Here is a 23,195-nt window from a genome sequence, read left to right on the forward strand (position 1 = left end):
ACTTGGACACGATTTCTGCAAATTTTCAAGTTTTCTTTCTGATGTGTTAAAAAAAATATCACACCATAAATACAGACCTGTATATAATACCATTTTCTTTATATACACATGTAGTAACTCTTTCGTGTGTTTAAAAATTATAAATTTTCTTACATTTTTACACATATACCCTTTCTTGGAATGCGTGCAAAAAATAAATTATTGGGTTTAATTATGTCATATACTCTTTCCGGTACCATCGTTTATATGTACGGGGATACAATGGATTATGGGGCAAATTGTGTTTATATTAGTAAATGTCATACATAAGAAGGGGTATTCTGATTTTTATAAACACGTGTCAAGAAAAGGATGGGGTCAATTACAACAGAATGTAATTAATTAAATTACAATTACTTTCATAAATCATTCAATTAAATTACCATTACCATGACAAGAGTTTTTCAAATGTAATTAATTAAATTACAATTACTCTGCAGATGTAATTAACTAAATTACAAATTACATTTTCATCAAAATTTACTAAAACCACGTTGTACCGGTAGCTATAACATAGATGTATAAGCATTGAAGGAGTTATGTCTATAATGTGAATAAAATTTCGTCATAATCAAAATACTTTTACTCTTTTAGAATTTGCTGAACTATTCTGATAGGTAACAATTTTTGGAAAGAAAAAAATATAAATGTGGTTTTAATGTTTATTTCAAAACGCGGGTAGTCACAATATGGAGGTGTCCCATACATGTACCACCTTGATATTCAATAAACATTTAAAAGTCATATCCCCTAACCTACACCTATCATGTCAACTATAGTAGTTCCTGCATGCAAAACTTTTATCTGAAAACTTTTTATCCACTATTTTTTCTTTATAAATACAATGCCAAAAATACAGGTTAATATCAGGTAGAGGGTAGACTATAATTGTTATAAAAACATAATTCACACCTGTTGTTTTATACCTAATTATCAAATTTTTGCAATAAGGGAACACACCCTGTGGACATGTTTGGCATCTAAAACTTAAAACCCATTTGAAGCCATACATTTTAGCTCTATGTATTTTAGGCTATCAATTACAAAGCATGACTTGATAGTTAATATAATTTAGATAACACTGATTTTTTTTGTTAATAAAACAGTTATTTTTGTTTAACTAATTCAATTATAATTGACTTACTAATTATTCCAATAAGAATGAAAATAATTTTAAAAAAAAAATAGATCAAGCAAATTATCAAATACATGTGCTTTTTTTGGAAAACTTATGATTAAATGTGGAATCATTGAAAAAAATTCATTTTGAAAAAAATTTAGTATAATGAATATGATAAATTAATAGTTCATTGATTTATACTTCTCTTCCTAACTTGACCTTGTACCATCGATAGTGTGGGAAACAATGGGTAGTGAACAGTTTCATATTTATATGCAAATCAGTGTCTAATTGAATCACTCAATGTAATTGAAAAGTAATTGGAATGACATGCCTTTTTTTAGAAAGTAATTAAATTACCATTACATGTAATTGCAAATTTTGCCAATTACACATTACTTACAATTACATCAAAATTTGTAATTAATTACACTCAATTATTATTACAAATTACCATTACCCCATCCCTGGTCAAGAATAATATAATATATTCAAGTTCAAGTTCTTTATTCCAAGAGACAAATGTCTCATAGGTTATACATATGAACATATACATATTAAATAAACAGTAAGAAAAAACAAAGTGTACATAATCAATTTGGATAATTCACATGGAGAGTTCGTTGCTTGTTTGCATAATATAAATATTTACCTAAATTACACAGTTCTTTAGTATTAGAGGTAGATAATAACTGTATAACTTTATAGACACTTGGTTTTCGGGAGTAGTATTTTTTAATATACTTATCTCTTAAACTACAAAGTGATGGACAAATAAGTAAAAAATGGAACTCATCTTCAATTACATTTAAGTTGCAAGATTCACATTTTCGACAATCACGTGTTAAATTATCATACCTCCCTGTTTCAATCTTTAAGTCATGTGAGGACAACCGTAAGCGTGTAATTAATTTACGATATTTTACATGAATTGGTTTCTTTAGGTAAACTTGTAAACAAAAATGATCAACAACATGTTTATATAATATACATTTTGATGCATTGCTTATATCGTTAACAACTTTTTGTTTAAAGACATCACACATTCTATTAAATATAATATCTAAAATAACAGACTCTTTCATAGTACTTTGATATAAATCGGCTAAGCCTAAGATGGACAATTCTTTCCTGATATTTGAAATCCATATGTCATTACTTTTCACCATGTCTTCGTAGCATGCTTTTAAAATACAGTTTTTACTGTTTCTCAATTTAAACCAGTATTTAAAAATTTTTTGTTTCCTGAAAATCTCTAATGGAAATCTACCTACTTCATAATAAACTGCACTGTTGCAAGTATTTTTTCTGACACCCAAAACCTTCTTACAAAAATTTATATGAACTTTTTCTACATCTTGACCTTTATGGAATCCCCAAATTTCAGCACCATAACTAAGTACACTTTTTACATAAGTATCAAAAACATTCAATTGAGTTTCAACATTAAAATTCAAATCTTTCATTTTACTAGATATGCTGAACATTGCTTTATTTCCCTGTGCTGCACAGTGCTTTTGTGTAGATAAAAATAACCATTGTAGTTAAACAACATACCAAGATAGTTAAATTGATTCACTACTTCTACGTATTTGCTATTGTATTCCCATTTTTCATTATCTTTAACACATTTTCCGTTTCTAAAAATTACAATTTTGGTTTTTTGTACATTAACAGATAACTTCCATTCATCAGTATATCTGTGCAATGTGTTCAGCATATCCTGTAAACCCTCGGGCGATTCTGCCAAAAGGACAGTATCATCAGCATACATAATTAAAAACATATTAATCATTTGTAATTCAATTGATGTACAATTACTATTTATAAAATATCTTTCAAAATCATTAAGGTACATTGAAAATAATAATGGAGACAATATTTCACCTTGTAGAACTCCAGCTGAGATTCTAAATGTTTCTGTAAATATACCTTTATGTTTAACACATGCTCTTACATTCTTATATAAAGACTTAATAATACGTAACAATTTTCCTCCAAAACCCTCCATTTGCAATTTATACCATAGTTTTGATCTATCAATTAAGTCAAAGGCCTTTGTATAATCCACAAAACAACAGTACAATCTTTTTTTGTTTTTTAAAGTTCTACTTATGAGATTCTGTAGTACAAATATGGCATCAATTGTACCTACCCCTGGTTTAAAACCAAACTGAGCATCAGTAATGATATTATATCTCTGGTCCCATTCTAACAATCTAGTATTTATAATACTTGTAAATAGTTTTGCCAAGCAACTAACTAATGTGATACCTCTATAATTGTTTAAATCTTGCATTTCACCTTTTTTAAAAATTGGTACAATACAACCTTTTGACCAATTGTCTGGGTAAAAACCAGAGTCAAATATATTATTAAAAAGTCTACACAAAATAGGTATCATAACCTCTTTACATTTCGAAAAAAATTCATTAATTACACCATCTTCAGCATTACTCTTGTTACTTTTCAGTTTCAAAATAGCTTTCTCAACCTCTAATTCTGAAATACACACATCTAACTCTTCATAACATGGTAATATTTCATAATCATCACTAGTGTTGTCATACGTAGTAGTTTTTACATTTTCAAAAAGGTTCTTAAAATGCTCAAAAAACTCTTTGGCACTTACATCACAACTGATTTTTTTATTATTCTTAAATAAACGAAAAAACTGCTTTGGGTTACATTTTCTTAGGTATTCCATTCTGTCTCCCTGATATCGTTCGTAGTTATGCTTAAACTTCTGGACTGTTTTTTTATAAACCTTTTTCTTTGCACAAAGTACAATTCTATTTACATCCGACTTGCATACATTAAAATTATGCAGTGCACCTCTATAATCACGGTATTTTGATTTACAAATATCATTAAACCAGGGTTTATCAATACAACGTTCTGCATCTATAACTGTATTTGCCAGTCCACCAGTGATAATACAATAGGGCTTCATTATTTTACAGAGTGTCTTACTAAAATTCGTTACACAATTGTCAACATCTTCTTGTGTATATAACTGGTTTTCTACATATGACAAAAATAAATCATAGTGTTCACTTATTGACCACGTAGCTTCTAAATCAGCACCTTCTTTCCATCTAACTGAAGTACATTGATTTATACTCCCGTTCCCTTGTGAAGTGTTTGCACAGCACAAGGCTTTTGATCCCCCATCTATGTAGTTAGTTTTAATACAAAAAGAAACAGGTGCATGATCGGAGAAGCAGTTAAAAATACCTGTTGAAAAATAAGCAATATTGTCAAAATTGTACACATCTGTAAGTAAATAATCTATCGTACTAGTTCCATTGGCGTTATAAAAAGTGATATTACCATTATAGTCATTTTCATTTCTTCCATTAACAATTTTCAATCCTGTAGTTCTACACAAATTAATCAACTTTTTACCAAAGTTGTTAACTCCTCTGTCTGCATTATGTCTACAGTATACATTGGCATTATTGTCATAGTCTACAAATGACTGTAAATTCTTTTCTACTGACTTTTCAAGCTTGTCATCAGAAATAAAATCATCCAAAGTTCCACACCGGGCATTAAAGTCCCCTACCACATATATATGACCTTTACGGTGAAAACTACAATAAGATTCTTCTAAATAATCAAAAATATCAACTTTCTCTTTTTTATAAAACACACTACTTTCTGGGGGTATATAACATGCGGCTACAAAAATGGGTGTACCTTGTTTACTTTTATGTTCAAAACGTATCCAGACAACAGTACTACAAAATTGGTCTACAATTGATATGCTCATGTCTAACATGTTTTTAATAAAGATAACAATGCCACCTCCTTTTCCATTTGTTCTATGAAAACTATAATTATTATATCCATGTAGATCGAAACAATCATCTTGATTTATCCAACATTCTAATAAAATAATTATATCATATTTTATTATAAGTTCTACAAAGTCTAGATTATCTAGTTTAGTTTTTAGGCCTTTATTAACATTCCATGCGATGATAGATAAATCCGCACTCCTACTCCCGAGCCTGTCCTAGTGACCGGTAGAATGTCCAGTGTACGCGTTGGAGGCGACTGTACTGTACGCGGTCGTTGGATGTGTAGTCTGTCTTTCATGCCGTCCTGCTGTTTCGTTGGGTCGTCCTTGGGCTCCTGTCGATCGAGTTATGTGTTGCGCGTGTGTGGCTGCGTGGCGTTGTTGTCTATTATCTGGTGTTCCTGTGTGGTGTTCGTCTCTGCTTTCTGGACCTTTATATAACTTTCCGTTCACATACAGACGATCTTTCACTAATTTGGTTCTGTTTCCTTGACTTCTGAGTTCCCTCATGATAGGATAGAGTTGTTTTCGTCTTTCCTCAATAGCGTGCGGGAATTGTTCATTTATGCCGAATCCACTTCCTTTTAATTTATAGGCTCTTTCTAGAACACTTACTCGGTCATTTTCATAAAGGAATTTCGCAACGATAGGTCTGCTCCTGTTCTGTTGAAATCGACCGAACCGATGTACGTTACAGAACTCCACTTTCCAGTCAACTCCTAATTCAAAATATATGAAGTCCCGCAATTTGCCCTCCGTGTCCTCTTCCTTTGTTTCCCCACCTAGCCCCGTAAACACGAGATTGTATTTCATGGAGCGGCATTGCAGATCGACGATTGAATCCTTTAGTTGCCCAATATCTTCTTTTTCTGTTTGCAGAGATTTAATGTCTCTCTTCATTTCGTCTAATAGCTCTTTCTGTGATTTTTCCTTTCTATTCATGCTGATTTTCATTTCTTGGATATTTTTTTCAAAATCATGCACTTTATTTGATACAAATCCAGCACTTTTTTCTAGTTCTATCGTTTTCTCTTTGACAGCTGTTAATCTAGTGTCCGTCTCTTTAAGTTTAGTCTCTGTTTCTTTAAATTTACTTTCGTGGGTATTTACCAACTTTTCGACACTGGAAAGTCTTGAGTCAATGGAAAGTAACTTTATATTATTATATAGTTTATAGTATATTCAACGAATAGAATTATGATCGCCGAACCTTGTCTTAAATTATTGTTTTGTATGTTTATAAAGTCTGTCATAATAAGTTGCGTCTCCACAGAGTTATATTATCACGAATAGTCGTGGGATCGCATTAAAAAAGGCAAATATTAGAAATTCAATTTTCTGACATCAAAAACTTTGTTTAAAGGTCGTCCATACTTACAATGGCTACCAGTGCCTACCACTGCTCTTTGTGCGATTTGCTGTGAACTACATAGAGATGCAAGAAAAGAAGGCGACGCATTGCATGTTTATTCAGGCACAGAGTATGTTACTATAGTAGTACTCTCTATGAATGTGAGCATATCAATAACACATTTAATGAAAATATTTTAATTTGTAAAATACATATTAAAATTATCACAAGAAAATAAAAACAAGAAAGTTTAGAAAGCAAATCGCCACTGTAGTTCCACTATTCTTTTTAATTGGGGTTAAGGGAGTTATTTTAAAGAAATTCTTTGACATATTTTTGACTGCTATCACTGAAAAAATATATTTACTTAATATGTGAAATAAAAAAAAATATCTGTCTGAAATTCTGATATCAAAAAGCAAGCAAACAATGTATTCAATAAGTATATGCCAAAAAATATATGTAAATGTATCGTCTATTATCACAAAATACATTTTACCCCCCCCCCCCCCCCCACCCCTTCTCATTCCACTGTAGTAGGAAAGGAGGAATGGGTATTTATAAATACAATTTTAACATATGGCTGGACCGGGAATCGGACCCTTGCAGCTCTAGTCAGGAGCTCTACCACTGAACTACCAAAGCCGATATCCACGGTTCATGTACCCCCAACTACAAAATTCTCGAGCTCGCACATTCCGAATAATAATTTGTACAAGTTAACAAAAGTTCCTTATAACATTAGAAATAAAGCATGATATTATAATGGTTGTTGCACATTGTTTGCACATTATCCCTTTACTGCTGCGTGATTTACTACTTTTTGTTTAGTACCAACTTGCTTTCAAAAAGTAATATAAATATAATCAAAGTTATAATGTTTTTATTTTAGTTTTTATTTGATATAAGAGTTATCACAAAATCGAAAATGGCTGCCGCCTTGGAACAGTATGTAAATACAGTTCAAAATTTGTCGTCACAAGGTAAAAACAGTGTTTTGAGCAACTTAGTTTGCAATTGATTGGATTTAGATATTGTTAATGTTTTTAATTTTGTCATTTTATCTTATATTTTCTCATCTGCTGAAAATTCAAACTGATTAAATTGAACTATTTTTCTGATTTGTGCTGAAAATTAGGATTGTCTTGATCAGCTGTTGATTGTGGTGTTATATGTTTTTTCGGTGTGACCGTTTTGGCGATTGGAGCTACAGATAGCTCATGCCGTTGTCAAGTACGTTGACTTGTCCCCACCCAAAAACAGCATCGTGTAAGTCCTGTCGGCGTTTTTCTTGTAATTCACTAATTGACAAGTTGATGCGCTAACTAGAGAGGATGGGGTCAGGAGTGTGCAGACTCCCTTGAAAATCCAATCTTATTTATGCAGCACATTTGGCTGATTTTATATAAAAAATTAAATACACATACCTGGAAAAGAAGTGCAATGTTGAAAATGATGGAAGGGAAAATTCCCAAGATATCTTCATTGACACATAATCATTTTTCCCTCATAAATATTCACAGGAAAAAAACCCAGATTTATTACATGTATAATGGAGAATGTTGACATCTCTTCTCCGTTTGGAAGTCACTCGGAAAACCTTGCACAATTTTTTAACGTTATCATCTGGGTCTGCTGCTATACAAAATCCCTGTAGGAATTACATATTTTGCTGTGTATTGAAACACATCAGGTAGAGGGGGTGTTTGAAATTTTTTATACTTTTGAAGAACATCATTTGAACCTTGAATTTTTTAAATATCAAGTAATTAAGCAAAATGTGAATCGCGAATATCTTGGGACATAGTATAGTTATATTTTTGTCCCCTTGTTACAGATTTTTTTAAATTTCATAACTTTTATCAATTTTATATAATTTCTTATTTAATGTTAAATTAAATGTTTGCTATAATAATGCACATTTAAAATGTGTGGCCCCGTTCCCTTCCTCCAGTGTGACATCCAACCACACATGAAGGTTTGACCATTCAACTGCTTTCCTTTTCTTTCCTTTTTGTTTTATTTATTAAGACATACAAAATCTTGTTGCAGCCAATCTAATAAAAGTTAGATTTTTTATTCCGCCCTCTTTATTTAACACCTTTGCCATAACCTTGATTTGATATGAAAATAAAGCATTGAAAGAGTGAAATATAAATCTTTGGAAAAATACAATATTTTATAAAATAATTGATTCTTTCAGGAAATTTTTCACAGTTATGTGAATATATTGGAAAGAGTGCAGAAGCCTTGGCAAAAAATGCTAATCATTTGGATAATGTTTTGGCAACCCTTGACATTCAACAGCACTCATTAGGAATACTTGGAATTTTGTGAGTATTGCAGTACTTTATTCTATACTTTTTGCAAAACAAATAAACTTATCATTAAGTATGATTACATATATCTATTCCTTTGAATAATGTTGATTTTTTTAATAGATGTGTGAAGTACAACCTGCCAAATATACCCGACTTTGAAACACTTTTTCTACAGACACAAGAATTCATTAATGACTGTAATGGAGAACATGTTAGATATGCGACAGACAGCTGTAAGATTACTTGATTCTCACCAAATATGTTGACAATTTGTTTTATTAAATAGGGAATGCATAGAATACATACATACATGTAGTCTAGAATGCATATAGATTTATGACAATGCTTTTTTTTTTTAAATTTTCAACAGTTGCAGATTTGTGTCACAAGTTCACTCAAAATCTTGTGGAAAAGAAACAGGTAATATATAATTATTTATTTATCAATGAATATGATACATATGCTAAAATACAAGTATGTACATTGATTTAACAGAGTGGCTTGACTTATACCAAAAGAGAATATGTTTGTTTATTGTGATGCTCAGACTTGCAACAAATATTACCCATGCATAATTATTGCCTTTTGTTTTGAAATATTGGATTGATTATGGGCAGAGATATTAAAATTACTCTGATTTGATATTTCAGCCAATGAGAGGGATCACAATTTTGGTAAAAGCCATTAACAAGATACAGCTCTTTCCTGCCCAATTAACGTCCATACATGCTGACATGTGTCAAGTAAGAATAAAAATCATATTGCATATATAGAGATATTTGATGTACATATATAAAAGACTTCAGTATTTTACTTCATGTACTATAGATAGTACAGATACAGAGTGAATTGTGGGATACTCCAATGAACTAATTATCCATTACAGTTGTGTTTGTTATCAAAGAACATGAGACCAGCTCTCCAGTTTCTGGACCGGGATATCACAGATATCAGTAAAGAGGTAGGTGGAGAACTAGATATCTGTGTCACAGTCTGAACAGGAGTTTGTGTTTGCATACGTACTTTCTAGAACTACCAGTAATACTCATGACTCCAATTTTACAATATGCTCCCATTAAAGGTTTGATATGTTGATATGCAACAAACAGAAGTATATATATTTAGGTAGAGACATTGGCATTAGAAACAGCAATTTCACCAGTGGCTGTGTGGAATACATTATTGGAGGATTATATAGTTTCCTACTGAACATTGTCACATACATTATTATAAGCTATTCATTTGGATAAACTGTGGGTTATCTCATGTTTGTTAAGCCAGTAAATTGTACCGGTATTTGAATATTAATAAACATAAAAAGTTTTTTGCAATGCCTGTTTAATACCGATATTACTGATACACTTATTACATTCAATTTTACTGTTAATGTTTTACAATCAGGGAGGACATTATGATGCCAAAGATTTTCTCCTATACTACTATTATGGAGGAATGATCTATACTGCTCTAAAAGACTATGAAAAGGCTCTTTATATGTTTGAAATTGTAAGTATACACATGTATAAATATTTAATTGTGGCTTGTGAACCTATTTACGAGTTGAACTTTGTTAATGAAGGCATTGAATGATTATGACTCCTTGTACAATTGTATGGTCTAATAAATGATTGAAGTCTTATGTCAGTTGTTCAATTGAATTTACTATCAATGGATACATTGATTATATTACAACAGGCAATAACTACTCCCAGTATGGCAGTCAGCCACATCATGCTAGAATCGTACAAGAAATTCATCCTAGTGGCCCTTATATTACATGGGAAGGTAAGAGGGAAGATTTTAGGCTGAAGTCAATTTGGATGTGAAAAAATCAGTAGTATGTGTAAGATGTGCACATTCAAACAAAAATAAGCACATAAAGAGCTTATTATTAATTAAAAACTTAAAAGATCAAACATGATTTTAGAAAAAAACGAATAATCCTCAAGACATATGGAAGCATTGGTACATGATTGTGTAGAGACAAGCTTGAGGAATTGATACAACATTGCTTTTACAGGTTCCAAATCTCCCAAAGTATGTTTCCCAAGTAGTTTCCCGATATATCAAGGTAGGTACAAAATATTAACCAGTTATTCTTTTATCAGAAAAGAGGTTAATACAGCACTGCATTGAATCAAGCTTTGTACATTGATATTTGACATTTATAGACAGTAGTATTATAATAGTCAATTCTCTATCACAGAGTCCTGTCTTTTTCAGCCTTTATGTCAAGCCTACCACGATCTGGCCCTGTCCTACGGCTCCAACACTCCCTCCGACCTACGGACCATCATCAACAAATATCAGGAGACGTTCACCAGGGTATGTGCAGCTGTGAATTATTATCATTCCATGGCATGAACAATTTTATTTTTGTTAAAGTGTACCTGTACTTGTACATCCAATTTGAAACTATGAGTGATGTAAGACATGTAGATTAAAACTGATCATGATAGATAATTAACATCCTCTTAAACTTCTGTTCGTAGGACAACAATATGGGCTTGGTCAAACAATGTCTAACTTCGCTGTACAAGAAAAATATTCAGAGGTTAACGAAGGTAAGAACAAATTCCCATGTTTACATGCATGTCTACAATTTTAACAATTAATCAGAAATTAAAAATATAATTATATAAAAATTTGGGAGTTTGAATAAGAATCTATTTTTTGCGTCTGAATACTAGTATTAAACAAAGTCAACAAGTACATGTTGTGTTTCTGAATTTAGTACCACTTTTTCAGTGGATTGTTTAACACACACGTTTTACAAGTTCTCTGAATTTATTCTGTAGACATTTTTGACACTGTCTTTGGCTGACATGGCTAATCGAGTTCAGTTATCAAGTCCTAAAGAAGCAGAGAAATATGTTTTACACATGGTGGGTACCTACAAAAATCAGTAGAATCATCAAAATTTGTGATGAATCTATTTTCATGGGTTTCACAGGTATACGTCTACCTTTCAGATTGAAGATGGTGAAATTTTTGCAACAATAAATCAAAAAGATGGCATGGTCAGTTTCCATGACAACCCAGAACAATATAAAAGTGCTGCCATGTTGCTACAGCTTGATCAAGAGGTGAGATGTCAAGATATTGGCTTACTATTCTTATTGTATACAATAAAACAAACACTATCAAAACACATTCTCAACATGTGCAAACCTCATTTAGATTGTATATTTTAGAATATTAGAGTGACTTGATAGGTCTGTTTTGTCAGGTGCTAAGAATTAACTTTATTTTACTAAATTTTGTACATTAAAATACATATCCCTATCATAATTCTTTTACTTAATCGTACGTTTCGTAGGATTGTACACCATGTACAAGGTACCACTCATTTCACTTAATGAGTCAGTGGGTCATATACACAAAATTTCATTGACCAGTTTTAAAATGAAACTTATATTTCTAGTTTTACACTCTCGGCAGCAAGCATCAGAAATACAATGAAAATCTTGGATTTTCATGAGAGTATATTGGAGTTAATTTCCAATTAACATTTATTTGTTGTATCGTTATATCCCATAGAAACTTTTTAAATTGCAAAAAATAACTGACACCACTTGAAAAAAAAAACATTTTGACCCCCATTTCTCCCAAATTTTATGACACATTTAAAAAAACTCCCGAATGTACATTATGTACGTTTACCTTTGCTCAGACAGCTGTCGGATTTCATCATTTACGATTTGTATTTTTTTTTTCAAGGAATTTAAAATTGCATGATTCTTGCAGCATTTACATGAACATGTATTACCACATGAAGTTTCTGTTCATTTGTAGATGCAGAAAGCTATTCAGGTAGAAGAAAAACTAAGGGAAATGGACAGAGAAATTGCTGTCAATCCACAGTTTGTACAAAAGGTATACCTATAAATGTACAAAAGACTTGTTTTATGATTCTGTAAAACACTGATTTTTTTTCATAGTTTTGTGAAACAATCAATTTATAATTTTCATTCATCAAATTTTTGTGCTAGACAGCAATAGATGATCAAGTTCCAGAAAAAAAAATCAAAAAATAAATAGTGATAGTTGTATTTGTAAATTCTGTTGCAGAGTTCAGGATCACATGAAGATGACCTTCCAGGAAGTTCAATAAAAGGGCAAGGCTACTGATAAACTGTTCACACTTAATATTGTGCTATTTTACTCTGTTATTGTATAAAGTGCTCTATATGATCATGATCTTATAAAACAATTAAAATTTGATTTGTTTTCTCTTTTTGTCATAGATATGATGAAAATTTTATCTTTCATGTTTGTTTTTCACCAAGTTAGCTGGATAATTAAGATTAAGCTAACTATATAACATGTTAATATGGCTGTTTCATATCCCTGACTAAGAGCGCAAATAATGGCTTTATAGTGGCTAACATGCAGAATTCAATTTGTCTGCATGCTTGGTGTGTCATAGGACTGACGACATCCAAAAATAAGCATTCAATGCTTAAGATTTGTCCCAAATTTTCTACACCAAATTCAATATCAATATACGTAAAAAGAAAAATAAATAAAAACCACACATTTGAAAAAAGACTGACATTTTATTGCAACTCGAAAGAAAGTCCATGCTTAAAATGAGAAAATGAGCTATCATAGTTTTGATTAATCATTCTTTAAAAAAAAAAAACCCTGAAAAATCATATGTACATGTATTAATACAATTATTACATGTTAACGGTAATCCTCTGGTCACAATTACTGATGGAGTAGCCAGCTCAAACCTCATCAACAAACACCGCTTAACATTCCAGTTATCACCTAATGAGCAGCAACCAACTTGGACCAATGAATGAAGTCCAGAAGTACTAAAACATGCCTAAAATGTACATGGTTTCTTTTTTAAGTTCATATCAAGAATTTAGATATTCCTTTCTAAAGTCTTCAAAGTCCTTGTCACTGAATATAGACTGTTCTTTTGGTTTTGCTTCTATTTTCTTCTGATTTCTTGATAGTTTCCCTTTGTTGTACTCCAAAATCTAAAATTGATTGGTACATGTATTAGTTTTTTTTTTATATAAATATGCACATTATTCAACAATTTCAAGACATGTCTGGCCAAAATAAATTAAGTCTTTTAATATATGTTTGGAAAATTAATTCGTTCATCAAATGGCAAATTCATAACACTAAATTATTCCATTATTATCCTGAAAAACAAAAAGAAATTATATCATAACGCACATAAAACATTCCTATTTTACAATCTGTTTGACTTACAGTATTGACTGTCTTGGCATCAGGTTTACCTCCAACGTTGGAAATCATGTTAAGATAATACAGGGAGTCGTCAGTCAGATCTACAGATTTGTTTCTATTGTAAGTTTCTACAACACAAAATTATCACAAAATACAAATAAGGGACATACATGTGCAAACACCAAAGACTACATATGAAATACAATAAGAGCTTCACATCTTTACAATACATGATTGTTCATAATGGAGGCCAAGTTATCAACAAACCCATTATATTTACCATTCCTTGAAATTTTAGATATGGTTTGTCTAGCTATAAACTACTGGTATCATTTAGCAAAGAAGAAAAATATATAGCTTTTGAATTTGAGTATTTTCCAAAATCTTTTTAAAGCATTATTCTTGTCATGGATATCAAATTTAGTCTAAAAATGGCCACAACCATCTAGCCTTCTTAAAAAGATAGGTACATCATTAGGCACTAAACACATTTCCCAAAATAAAAATTATACAGTTTGGTTATTAATTATTACCCAGGGCTGACTCCTTGGATAGGCTTGACTTGGGTTTCCCGACATGGTCTGCTGTCCGCTTTCTCCGCTTCCTGATCCCCCTCTTAGAGGAGTCCTCTACAGCTTTACTCCTTCTCCCTTTTGATTTGTCTGACATGGAGAAACAACATTCATATGTATCTGACACACACAATTTATCATGGAGTTTAAAGTTAAGATATGATTCGATGATTTTTAAATTAGAAATCTTAACAGATTCTCATTACATTCAGGCATTGTTTCATACAAAATGATGGTTTCCTATTCAACTTTTCATTCACCGTGATTTAGATTACGACCAGAATTGACGTTGCCCATTTTTTTACTGGGGGTGGGGTGGGGTGGGGTGGGGTGGTAGAGTGTTAAAAAAACCGTGAGATGTCATTATTCCTGGACAGTGACTGATTTGTTTAAAAAGTATGTAATGCCCATGGGTGGTTGAGCGGTTAGCAGTTGTGTGAAGTCATTACCTTTTCCTTTTGGTTGATCTTCCTCAAAAAGTTGTAGGCTCTTCCTTAATATGGAAGAAGACATAGCTTTCTAGAAAATAAATAGAATATTGTTTACAGACACTCACTCACACTAACACTTACACTGTCATCACATTGGCCATTACAAAATAAAAAATTATCCGAATTTCGAGCCCGGCCATAGAATTTGTCAAGTAGAAGCAAGTTAATTTCTAGCTGCAGGTCTGAAGCTCCCGGTCTGAAAAAATTGGGTGGACGACCTGGGAGCTACAGTGCCTCCCATAGTAAAAATCTGCAATTTACGGCGCACAAAAAATTGCGCTAGTGGGGACTGATTAACCTTATTTACACAGAAATTCTGTGAAAAAAATAGCACCATTAAATTATTCATGCCATTTTCTACTGATATCGTCTCTTTCCTTGTCTCAGACTTTCCCCGAAACACGCTAATCGACCTCGGAAAATGTTATGTTAAATTCACGTCCAGATCGAGAGTCGTCATTTTTACATGTAAACAAACTGCACCACTTCACTTTACGTGACTGGTGATGGTGTTTAAAAGAATATCAGAGGCAAGTAAAGTGATGATATCTGTAGTAAAATGGCTGCGGAATTTTTTGAAATCAAATATATGAGCAGAATGTGTTCGAAAATAAGATTAATCAGTCAAAAACTAGCGCAATTTTTAGTGCGCCGTAAATTGCAGATTTTTACTATGAGGGGCACTGTAGCTCGATCCCAGGTCGTCCATCCGAATTTTTTTTAGCCCGGGAGTTACAGACCTGCAGCAAGTTAATTTCTAGCCTTTGTATAAATTTAGATATAAGTGCCGCCCTGTGATCGATGCTTGCTTCTGAATGTATCAAACATGCTAGTACGATGATTATTTTTACCGGTACATGCATCATACGTATACATTATAACATTTCAGTTTATTTATACAGTTATTACATATTATCAAAATATTTTTATGAAATTTTAAAACAGAAACTTTGTTTCCTTTTTTGGAATAAAAAGAGGGACTTCAATTTTAGATATGGCCAGAATTAGTTCTGACTTTTACCCAATTTCATTTGTAACCAGAAACGTGGCACTATTTCCTGGTGACAAAAGTAACATACGGTAACCTATAACAAAACTGATTATTTTCTTTCCGCTGGATGGTTTAATTTCATCCAGTAACAATGGTTACAACTATATTCTATTGGTGACAAAAAGTAACAAAGGTGACGAGACCTTTTCTGTTTAGCAGGGGGTCTTATTTTATTTGGTTACAATTGGTTACAATGGTAACAGCTAATATGTAAACGGTGTGACCGTTGGACCGAGCGCAGATTAAACACAGTGCATTTTGCTTGGTTGCCTACTCAAATCATTCATCAAAGTTAAACTAAACGTCGCGTGCTCAGTCAACATTATGACGTCATATTTCAGACGTAAAACGTTTTTGACTTCGGAAGCCGAAGAGAGTTACGTGATTTCGATTTTTGTTTTATTTCTTCTTTCGTTGTTCATCAATTTAATTCATATGAATGCCGCTGTAATAAAATTGAATACCTTATTATGGTATCCGATGTACAATTGACGAAAAAATGATGCCTGGTAAGGTATATATTCAATGTACTCGTTTGATAGGTAAGGATATGTAGTTTCTAAAAATAGATGTTTTTCCCGCCAAATCACTATGGGGAAGTAACTCTAGCTCTGCAAATCACGCATGGTAAAATAATACTTTTCTTTGACGAAAACATGTGTAATCATTTATAATATTTATCTAATAAAAATATCCAACATATTTTAATAAAAATTAAGTTTTTAAATAAATTGATTTCCTTTATCAATATCTTTTTTTATTTTTGCGAATTTGTTTTTACAATGACCATAACGACTCACGCGATTTTTACACCCCCCCCCCCCCCCCCGTCAGCCCTGTCATTCATAATGCAACGCATATTCCCGTTACCTAGTAATTTTCCTGTTTCCTATTCCTTTACGATTGAGAACTTGTAATTTTAGAATTAAAAATCTTAATTGTTCAGGGTTTTTTTCATTCAAAAAATATTGTTACTACTACAACGAAGTCGTGAATTGCGTGTCACATCAGGTGTGTAAAGCGTTACGAACAAAGCGTGCGAGAACCGTGTGATATGTTTTATAAGAATTAATTCCAAACCTTTTACTCGTAGAAAACAATATACATTGTATTATCTTTTACTCAAAATTGTATTTTTTTTTTTCAACAACAAAATTAAGTCAGTTTTAAAATGGAGACTGCCGATAAAGTCTGACTACGATGTTTCCGTATAGGTACAATTGTGGAATGCACAATACATCAACATGCTTTACACAGTTATAACAAAATATGAATCAACCATAAATGACGCTGTGATGTTGTAATAAGCATGCATTGTTTACACGATAAGATTGTGTACAAATACCACACATAACATGCATTGGACATCGGCTATCTGGCTGAACCTGTCAATCAAATTTCGAGTATTTGATTCCATTGGATGGTGACGCGCCTCTTTTATGTAAACAGCAAAATAAAACGAATTGACTTTAAAGCAATCGGAATCAGTATCTAATAGTATTATTTGAATGATATTAAATCCAGCGATTTTGAAGAAGAGTAAAAAATGTACATTTTGTACCGTTCATGCACATACATGTAATATGAAATGCGAGAGCAGAAAATTGTTTGGAATCCCGATGAAAAAATGAATCAATGATTAGAAATTTCATTATTTGACTCTTGTTAACTTGATTTACGGAAAATAACAAGGATATGTTTTAACACAATAATTTCTGTACAATAAACGTGTACAAGCATTTGAACCACGAAATTCGTATGCATGGTACTTATTAAAAATAGTAAGTAGCAAATACGCTGTTATACAAATGTTAGGTCCGAAACACTCTGTATGTATAATGAAATTAGGTATACAAAAAATTGAACAAATTGAATAGGGCCATACGACTACCAGACTACCCCAATTCCCCCAAGTGGGTCTTTTTTTAAATTGGTTACAATGGTTACCTAACCCTAAACTAACCCTAACCCCTAACCTTAAAATAACCCTAACACCTAACCCTAACCCAAACCTAACTCTATTTTGTAACCAATGTTACCAGTTACCACAGTAACCTGTCACAAGGACATCAAAGTTTGAAAATCATTTATAATCAAACATTGTTACCAATGTAACCAATGTTACTGGTTACAAATAGAAATGGGTAAAAGTTAGGACTAATTTCTAGCCATATATGTAAATCTGCATGCCCCGTTCATCGATTGGTCGAAATCTACAGCGGCTGAAACTTGAGTAGAAATTGACAGATCTTAAATTGACACGCCCTGTTTATCGATTGGCATAAACCTACAGCGACCTACAAAATACCACGGACTGCACGAAATAATCATGATGATGCCAGACCCTCAGTCTCACAGGAGACAATTAGGCTGTTCCTTTTAGCTAACCTACTTACGTTCATTAACAGTAATTTAGCGAATTTTACTTACTTTACATAATCAAATTATTGATTTGTTAAAGAGAGATGTTAATATAAACAATAAAATGCTTTCTTTGATGATTCATTCGGGATATGAAGGTAGCGATCATTGCAGAAAAAATTTAATTATGTATTTTTTCGGCAATGTCGCTACCTTCATATCCCGAATGAAAATGAATCACCAAAGAAAGCATTTTATTGTTAAAATATAGTCAATTATAAAAGATAAAATCTTTGCTGCGAGACAAAGAGGACTGCCCCCCCCCTTCCAATGCTACATGTACGTGTGTGGAGGAAACTCATGATATTAAGTTTAATATTTAATGCAATCGAGTATTTAATTCCAAAGAAGATTTGTGTTGTTGACATATTGATCAACTGATAATAATTATACTTGTTGTCGCATTAGAGCTCACACTGAATTGTCATGATGGTACTCCCGGTTTTTTGCCCTAATTGCCAACATATCGTTCACGAGATACTATATAATATGCGAATCAAAAGATAAGATAAACATTAAACTCAAGCGTTGTCGTACCAATTATTGCACTGTTATATCATTTCAGGAACAATGAAATTCTTGGTAGCGCTGATTCTATTAGAACTTTACAGTTCTATCGAGGGTAAGGCATGTTGTAATAAAAACCATAGATACATGTATATCGTCTAAAGGAAGTCAGCCAATTTACATGTATTTCAGATAAATGTGAATTTATTAGTTGAAAATAAATGACTTAGCGGTGTTTAAAAGATTTAGCTTACCATATGTGAGTTTAACAGTTAAGCTGTTAAATAATCAAGCAACTGAAAATATTTGAATGAAAAACAATCTAAACTGATGTAAATGTACATATCGCGTTTTGAGCTTCTTAAGAAGCATTGGAGCTAATATATAAATAGTGCCTGTTTGGGAGGGTAACAGTTGAAATTGACACCCCGAGAAAACCATTGTCAACCGACGCGAAGCGGAGGTTGACAATGGTTTTCGAGGGGTGTCAATTTCAACTGTTATCCTCCCAAACAGGCACTATTTATTTTGTTATACTGAATGTCTCTTTTAAAATTTTTAAGAAAATTTTACTGCTTTTATATAGGAATAACGTGAATTCTACAGCGAACCGTACGCGCATAATTTTCGCGCATGTAACATTTTTTAATGTTACCCGTTGCCAAGTGCGTTGCTAACGCTGAGGGTAATAGTAAATATTATTAACTGCGTCTTAACCAATCAGATTTCAGTATGTAACATGAAAGTATAACAATGTATACTAGCAAATGAAGTGGCGTAAAAGTAAATCATTAAAAATTTTTATGAATTTTCAGTTTTAAGGAGGCTGGGTGGTCAACAAATTAGCCATCAGATCTGTAAACTTTGGCATTGTATGACATTTAGTACAGAAAAATCCAAATATTTAAGCTTTAAAATTGGGTAATTTTTCCTATGTTTTTTAAATACGGATTTGTCGTGCTTGAAAAGATTGAAATGGTCTTAAAATGGCCATGACCATCAAGTCCTCTTAACATTAATTATTTGTATAATACTTGTTAATTTCTTTTTAGAAAATAGTAACAATTGCAAAAGTCTCGAGGCTAAGTTTTGAACTTATTAAACTCGCATACAGGTAGCCGACGCTTTATCAAAATGCGACTCGCTGCATGTTAAACATCAAGAATTTGCTTGATTTGTAAAGAAATCATTTCACGTTGCAGGATGCGAAGTTGGATGGGTACAATTTAGAACAAAGTGTTATATGTTTAGCCACACAGCAGCATCTTGGGCAGAGGCCGAGGTAATTCTTAGTTACTTTATTCTAATATTACAAATTGAATTTGAAGATACTAGGTTGCAATTATCGAAGCATTATAATATAATAAAATTAATCGAAGTTAGTTACTTATGCATTATGTGCAGAAAAAGTAATGGTCTACATGAAAGCCCACCCACAAAAATGAGCTCAATGGGCCTCGTAAAAATATGCAAGTTAAGTTATATACAACATACATGCACGTGCTTCCATTTACTCAATAGATATGTTGACTTTATACAGATCTATACAGGTTAAGTTTTTTGCTTCTCTCAAATTGAACCATAAGCTTTCAGTGTAAAATTACATTAAAAGTTAATCTCTGTCCGCCATTTTAGCAGTGACTCTTTAAGTTTAGCAAATTGGCTCCTTGTTTCTAATTGCAACGATATTGGCCATTTATTTACACTCATATATTTCCAAGGTTCAAGAAATAAAAAGTATTATATACTGCATGGGGATTCTTTTCTGAATAACGCAATGTCAATTTCTTTTTCAGAGCATTTGCAACGCCTTTCATTCTATTCTTGCCGAACCGAGGTCACATGAAGAATCCAGGTTTTTGATCAGCCACAGTGTAAATCAAGGTTCTTATGTCAATTAATTAATCGTATTAATTCTTGATAATATAGGGTTTGTTAGTTACATGTGCTTGTTTTGGCAATTGCTAACGGTTACTCAAATCAATTTTTGAACAATATAATGTACATAATGTATGTAGATGATTTTCGTTTTGTCTTTCCATGAAGTCATTTCATCTTTGTCTGTCTCTCTGTCTGTCTGTCTCTCTGTCTGTCTGCCTGTGTGCCGTCCGTCTCTCTCTCTCTCTCTCTCTCTCTCTCTCTCTCTCTCTCTCTCTCTCTCTCTCTCTCTCTCTCTCTCTCTTAGATTAGGTTTTAATAGATAAATTAGATATATATTAAAACTCGCCAATATACGGCTTGGAATAAAATTCTACTCCATATTTTGATAATCGATAAGTAATTTTTTTCTGCAATGATCGCTACCTTCATAACCCACATGACTCATCAAAGAAAGCATTTTACTGTTTATTTTTAACAAGTTAATAAATTCATGTACAAAAGTAAGTTAAATTAACTTAATTACTGTTAATGTTCGTCAGTACATTAGTTAAAAGAAAAAGCCAAATCGTCTCCTATTGGAATTTGAGTTTGACATCATCGTGATTATTTAGTGCAGTCCGTGATTTTCTTAGGTCACTGTAGGTTTCGACCAATCGATAAACGGGGCGTGTAGATTTCAGTTTTTTTAAGTTGAATTAAAGGGGCATGGTCATGATTTTGGTCAAATTCTATTTTTTATATTTTTATTATTTACAATGCTTAAAAATGCATTTCTAATAATCAAATAAAATTTGAGAGTCATTCGTAAAGTTATAAGCAAGATATAGGGCTCACAATTCTTTGTCATGTAAACAAGGCTCGTGCCCTGTTTTTGTTTACATTGGTTCAATATACCAGTAAAAAATCTTTTTCCAGCCTATTTGTCTATCTTTTTATTTATTTTAAGCATAGATACACAGTTCCTAACGTTTCACACATTCGTTTTAGGTTTAGAACTGAAATTTTTATTTCATCGTTCAAAATGTAAACAAACGCTTTGTTTACATAGCAAGAATTTTAAGCTCCGTTACTCGCTTATAACTTAACAAATAACACTCAAATTTCGGTTGCCTATTAAAAATGCCTTTCTGAAGCATTGTAAATATTAAAAACGGAGAAATAATTTTTTACCAAAATCGTGACCATGCCCCTTTAACAATGAGTAAGTTTTCGTTAGAAATAGAGGGAATCGTACTCCGTGGATGTAAATATACAATTGTAATTTTATGATATTTTTAAATTTAATTGTTTTGTTAAAAATATATCATGTAAATGCAGCATGAATCAGATTATATGAAAACTCATTTACATTTTAACAGTTTGTAATATGGTCAAGGAAAAGACATATATACAGCTTGAAAGTTACAATTGACCATGATTCATTCAATCCTTTGGAATATGCTGGCGAAACAGAATGTTTTGCATCAACACCAGTATGTGAAAAATAAATGAATAGTACAATGCACTGTGGCGTAATGCGTATAATTATATATATTTTCATGTTCAATAGCCGGAGAATTCTGGATTGGGATATCAGATATTATAGAAGAAAACAGATGGATCTATTCATCGGATCTACAGGTGTCAAAGGTGAACGATTTTCACTTCGGAGAACCTAACGGACATACCGGTGCTAACTGTGTAGCACTGTGGAAGCCATTCCGTGGTTACTGGGCCGATGAGTCCTGCGGAGCCCATTATAACTTCATTTGTGAGATGTCACAAGAGTAAGGACTCCTAATTATTGCAAAATATTGACCAAAATATTCATTGATATAAGGAATAGGACATAAGTGATCCTAAGTTGTTAGATTTGAACAATATTAGTGATTATCAGTGTAACCGATTTAAAATGATACATGTACCAGTCCAATAGATTGTCCGACTGAAGCGCAACTGTTTCAATATACTTTTTTTTTTAATTCCAAGCTTATTATCACTGTAACTCATCTTGTTTTTTCAGATCGGGTGGTGATGTCCTTGGTTAATTTCTGACAAATTTACTCTTGCCTGTGATAATAATTCATTAAATAAAAAAAAAAAACCATGAAAATAAATCACAGTTTATTTTTTCTCTAAATTGTTATGAAAACCAAAGAATTTCGTAGATCTAATATAGGTTGAGATTCAATTCGGCTTGATTTTAAGAATGACGCTTTTTAACAGTTTAAAGCCAAATCACAATACATAACGGCCTATTCGATAGAATTACCAAGTTTGTGTTTTCACATCCCTTTTTCCAAGTACAAATGAACAAGAGCTTTCGAAATGAAACATAAGTAATTGAATAATTTTTGCAATTGTAATTAATTTAAAAGTACACATGAATAACGGAGACGCATTAGAAGGACCTATACACGATTTGAGATGAAAAAGTTTGTTT

At 32.2% G+C, this 23,195-nt stretch overlaps 3 protein-coding genes across 3 annotated transcripts; 2 read left to right on the forward strand and 1 right to left on the reverse strand.

Moving 5' to 3' along the window:
* Positions 1-7,149: 7,149 nt before the first annotated feature.
* LOC105348510 (COP9 signalosome complex subunit 3) lies at positions 7,150-12,860 on the forward strand. The gene is made up of 15 exons (XM_011457974.4): positions 7,150-7,298; positions 8,519-8,648; positions 8,757-8,869; positions 9,007-9,056; positions 9,287-9,379; positions 9,523-9,597; positions 10,038-10,142; positions 10,332-10,421; positions 10,657-10,707; positions 10,860-10,961; positions 11,129-11,200; positions 11,435-11,521; positions 11,609-11,722; positions 12,432-12,512; positions 12,708-12,860. Exons 1-15 carry the CDS (start codon positions 7,244-7,246, stop codon positions 12,765-12,767), a joined length of 1,278 nt encoding a protein of 425 aa, XP_011456276.3. The 5' UTR covers positions 7,150-7,243; the 3' UTR covers positions 12,768-12,860.
* A 315-nt stretch (positions 12,861-13,175) lies between these two features.
* Positions 13,176-15,030, reverse strand: LOC105348509 (active regulator of SIRT1). Its single transcript, XM_011457973.4, has 4 exons — positions 14,872-15,030; positions 14,384-14,512; positions 13,872-13,978; positions 13,176-13,630 (listed from the first exon to the last, which is right to left on the reverse strand). Exons 1-4 carry the CDS (start codon positions 14,933-14,935, stop codon positions 13,505-13,507), a joined length of 426 nt encoding a protein of 141 aa, XP_011456275.3. The 5' UTR covers positions 14,936-15,030; the 3' UTR covers positions 13,176-13,504.
* A 3,826-nt stretch (positions 15,031-18,856) lies between these two features.
* Positions 18,857-22,888, forward strand: LOC105348503 (perlucin-like protein). Its single transcript, XM_034455716.2, has 5 exons — positions 18,857-19,007; positions 20,095-20,174; positions 20,689-20,776; positions 22,323-22,539; positions 22,776-22,888. The coding sequence occupies exons 1-5, from the start codon at positions 18,956-18,958 to the stop codon at positions 22,798-22,800; spliced, it is 462 nt and encodes a 153-aa protein (XP_034311607.2). The 5' UTR covers positions 18,857-18,955; the 3' UTR covers positions 22,801-22,888.
* Positions 22,889-23,195: the final 307 nt, after the last annotated feature.

The sequence above is a fragment of the Magallana gigas genome, chromosome 7 (assembly GCF_963853765.1).
Source record: "Magallana gigas chromosome 7, xbMagGiga1.1, whole genome shotgun sequence".
NCBI lineage: Eukaryota > Metazoa > Mollusca > Bivalvia > Ostreida > Ostreidae > Magallana > Magallana gigas.

Bases quoted from the DNA above. Each gene is read 5' to 3' on its own strand.
- LOC105348509 (XM_011457973.4), bottom strand. From the start codon at position 14,935: ATGTCTTCTTCCATATTAAGGAAGAGCCTACAACTTTTTGAGGAAGAT. The intron at 14,513-14,871 runs GTAATGACTTCA...TCTCCATGTCAG, and splicing joins AGATCAACCAAAAGGAAAAG to ACAAATCAAAAGGGAGAAGG. The intron at 13,979-14,383 runs GTAATAATTAAT...TTTGTGTTGTAG, and splicing joins ATCCAAGGAGTCAGCCCTGG to AAACTTACAATAGAAACAAA.
- LOC105348503 (XM_034455716.2), top strand. From the start codon at position 18,956: ATGAAATTCTTGGTAGCGCTGATTCTATTAGAACTTTACAGTTCTATC. The intron at 19,008-20,094 runs GTAAGGCATGTT...TTCACGTTGCAG, and splicing joins ACTTTACAGTTCTATCGAGG to GATGCGAAGTTGGATGGGTA. The intron at 22,540-22,775 runs GTAAGGACTCCT...TTGTTTTTTCAG, and splicing joins ATTTGTGAGATGTCACAAGA to ATCGGGTGGTGATGTCCTTG.
- LOC105348510 (XM_011457974.4), top strand. From the start codon at position 7,244: ATGGCTGCCGCCTTGGAACAGTATGTAAATACAGTTCAAAATTTGTCG. The intron at 11,201-11,434 runs GTAAGAACAAAT...TTTATTCTGTAG, and splicing joins ATATTCAGAGGTTAACGAAG to ACATTTTTGACACTGTCTTT. The intron at 12,513-12,707 runs GTATACCTATAA...ATTCTGTTGCAG, and splicing joins ATCCACAGTTTGTACAAAAG to AGTTCAGGATCACATGAAGA.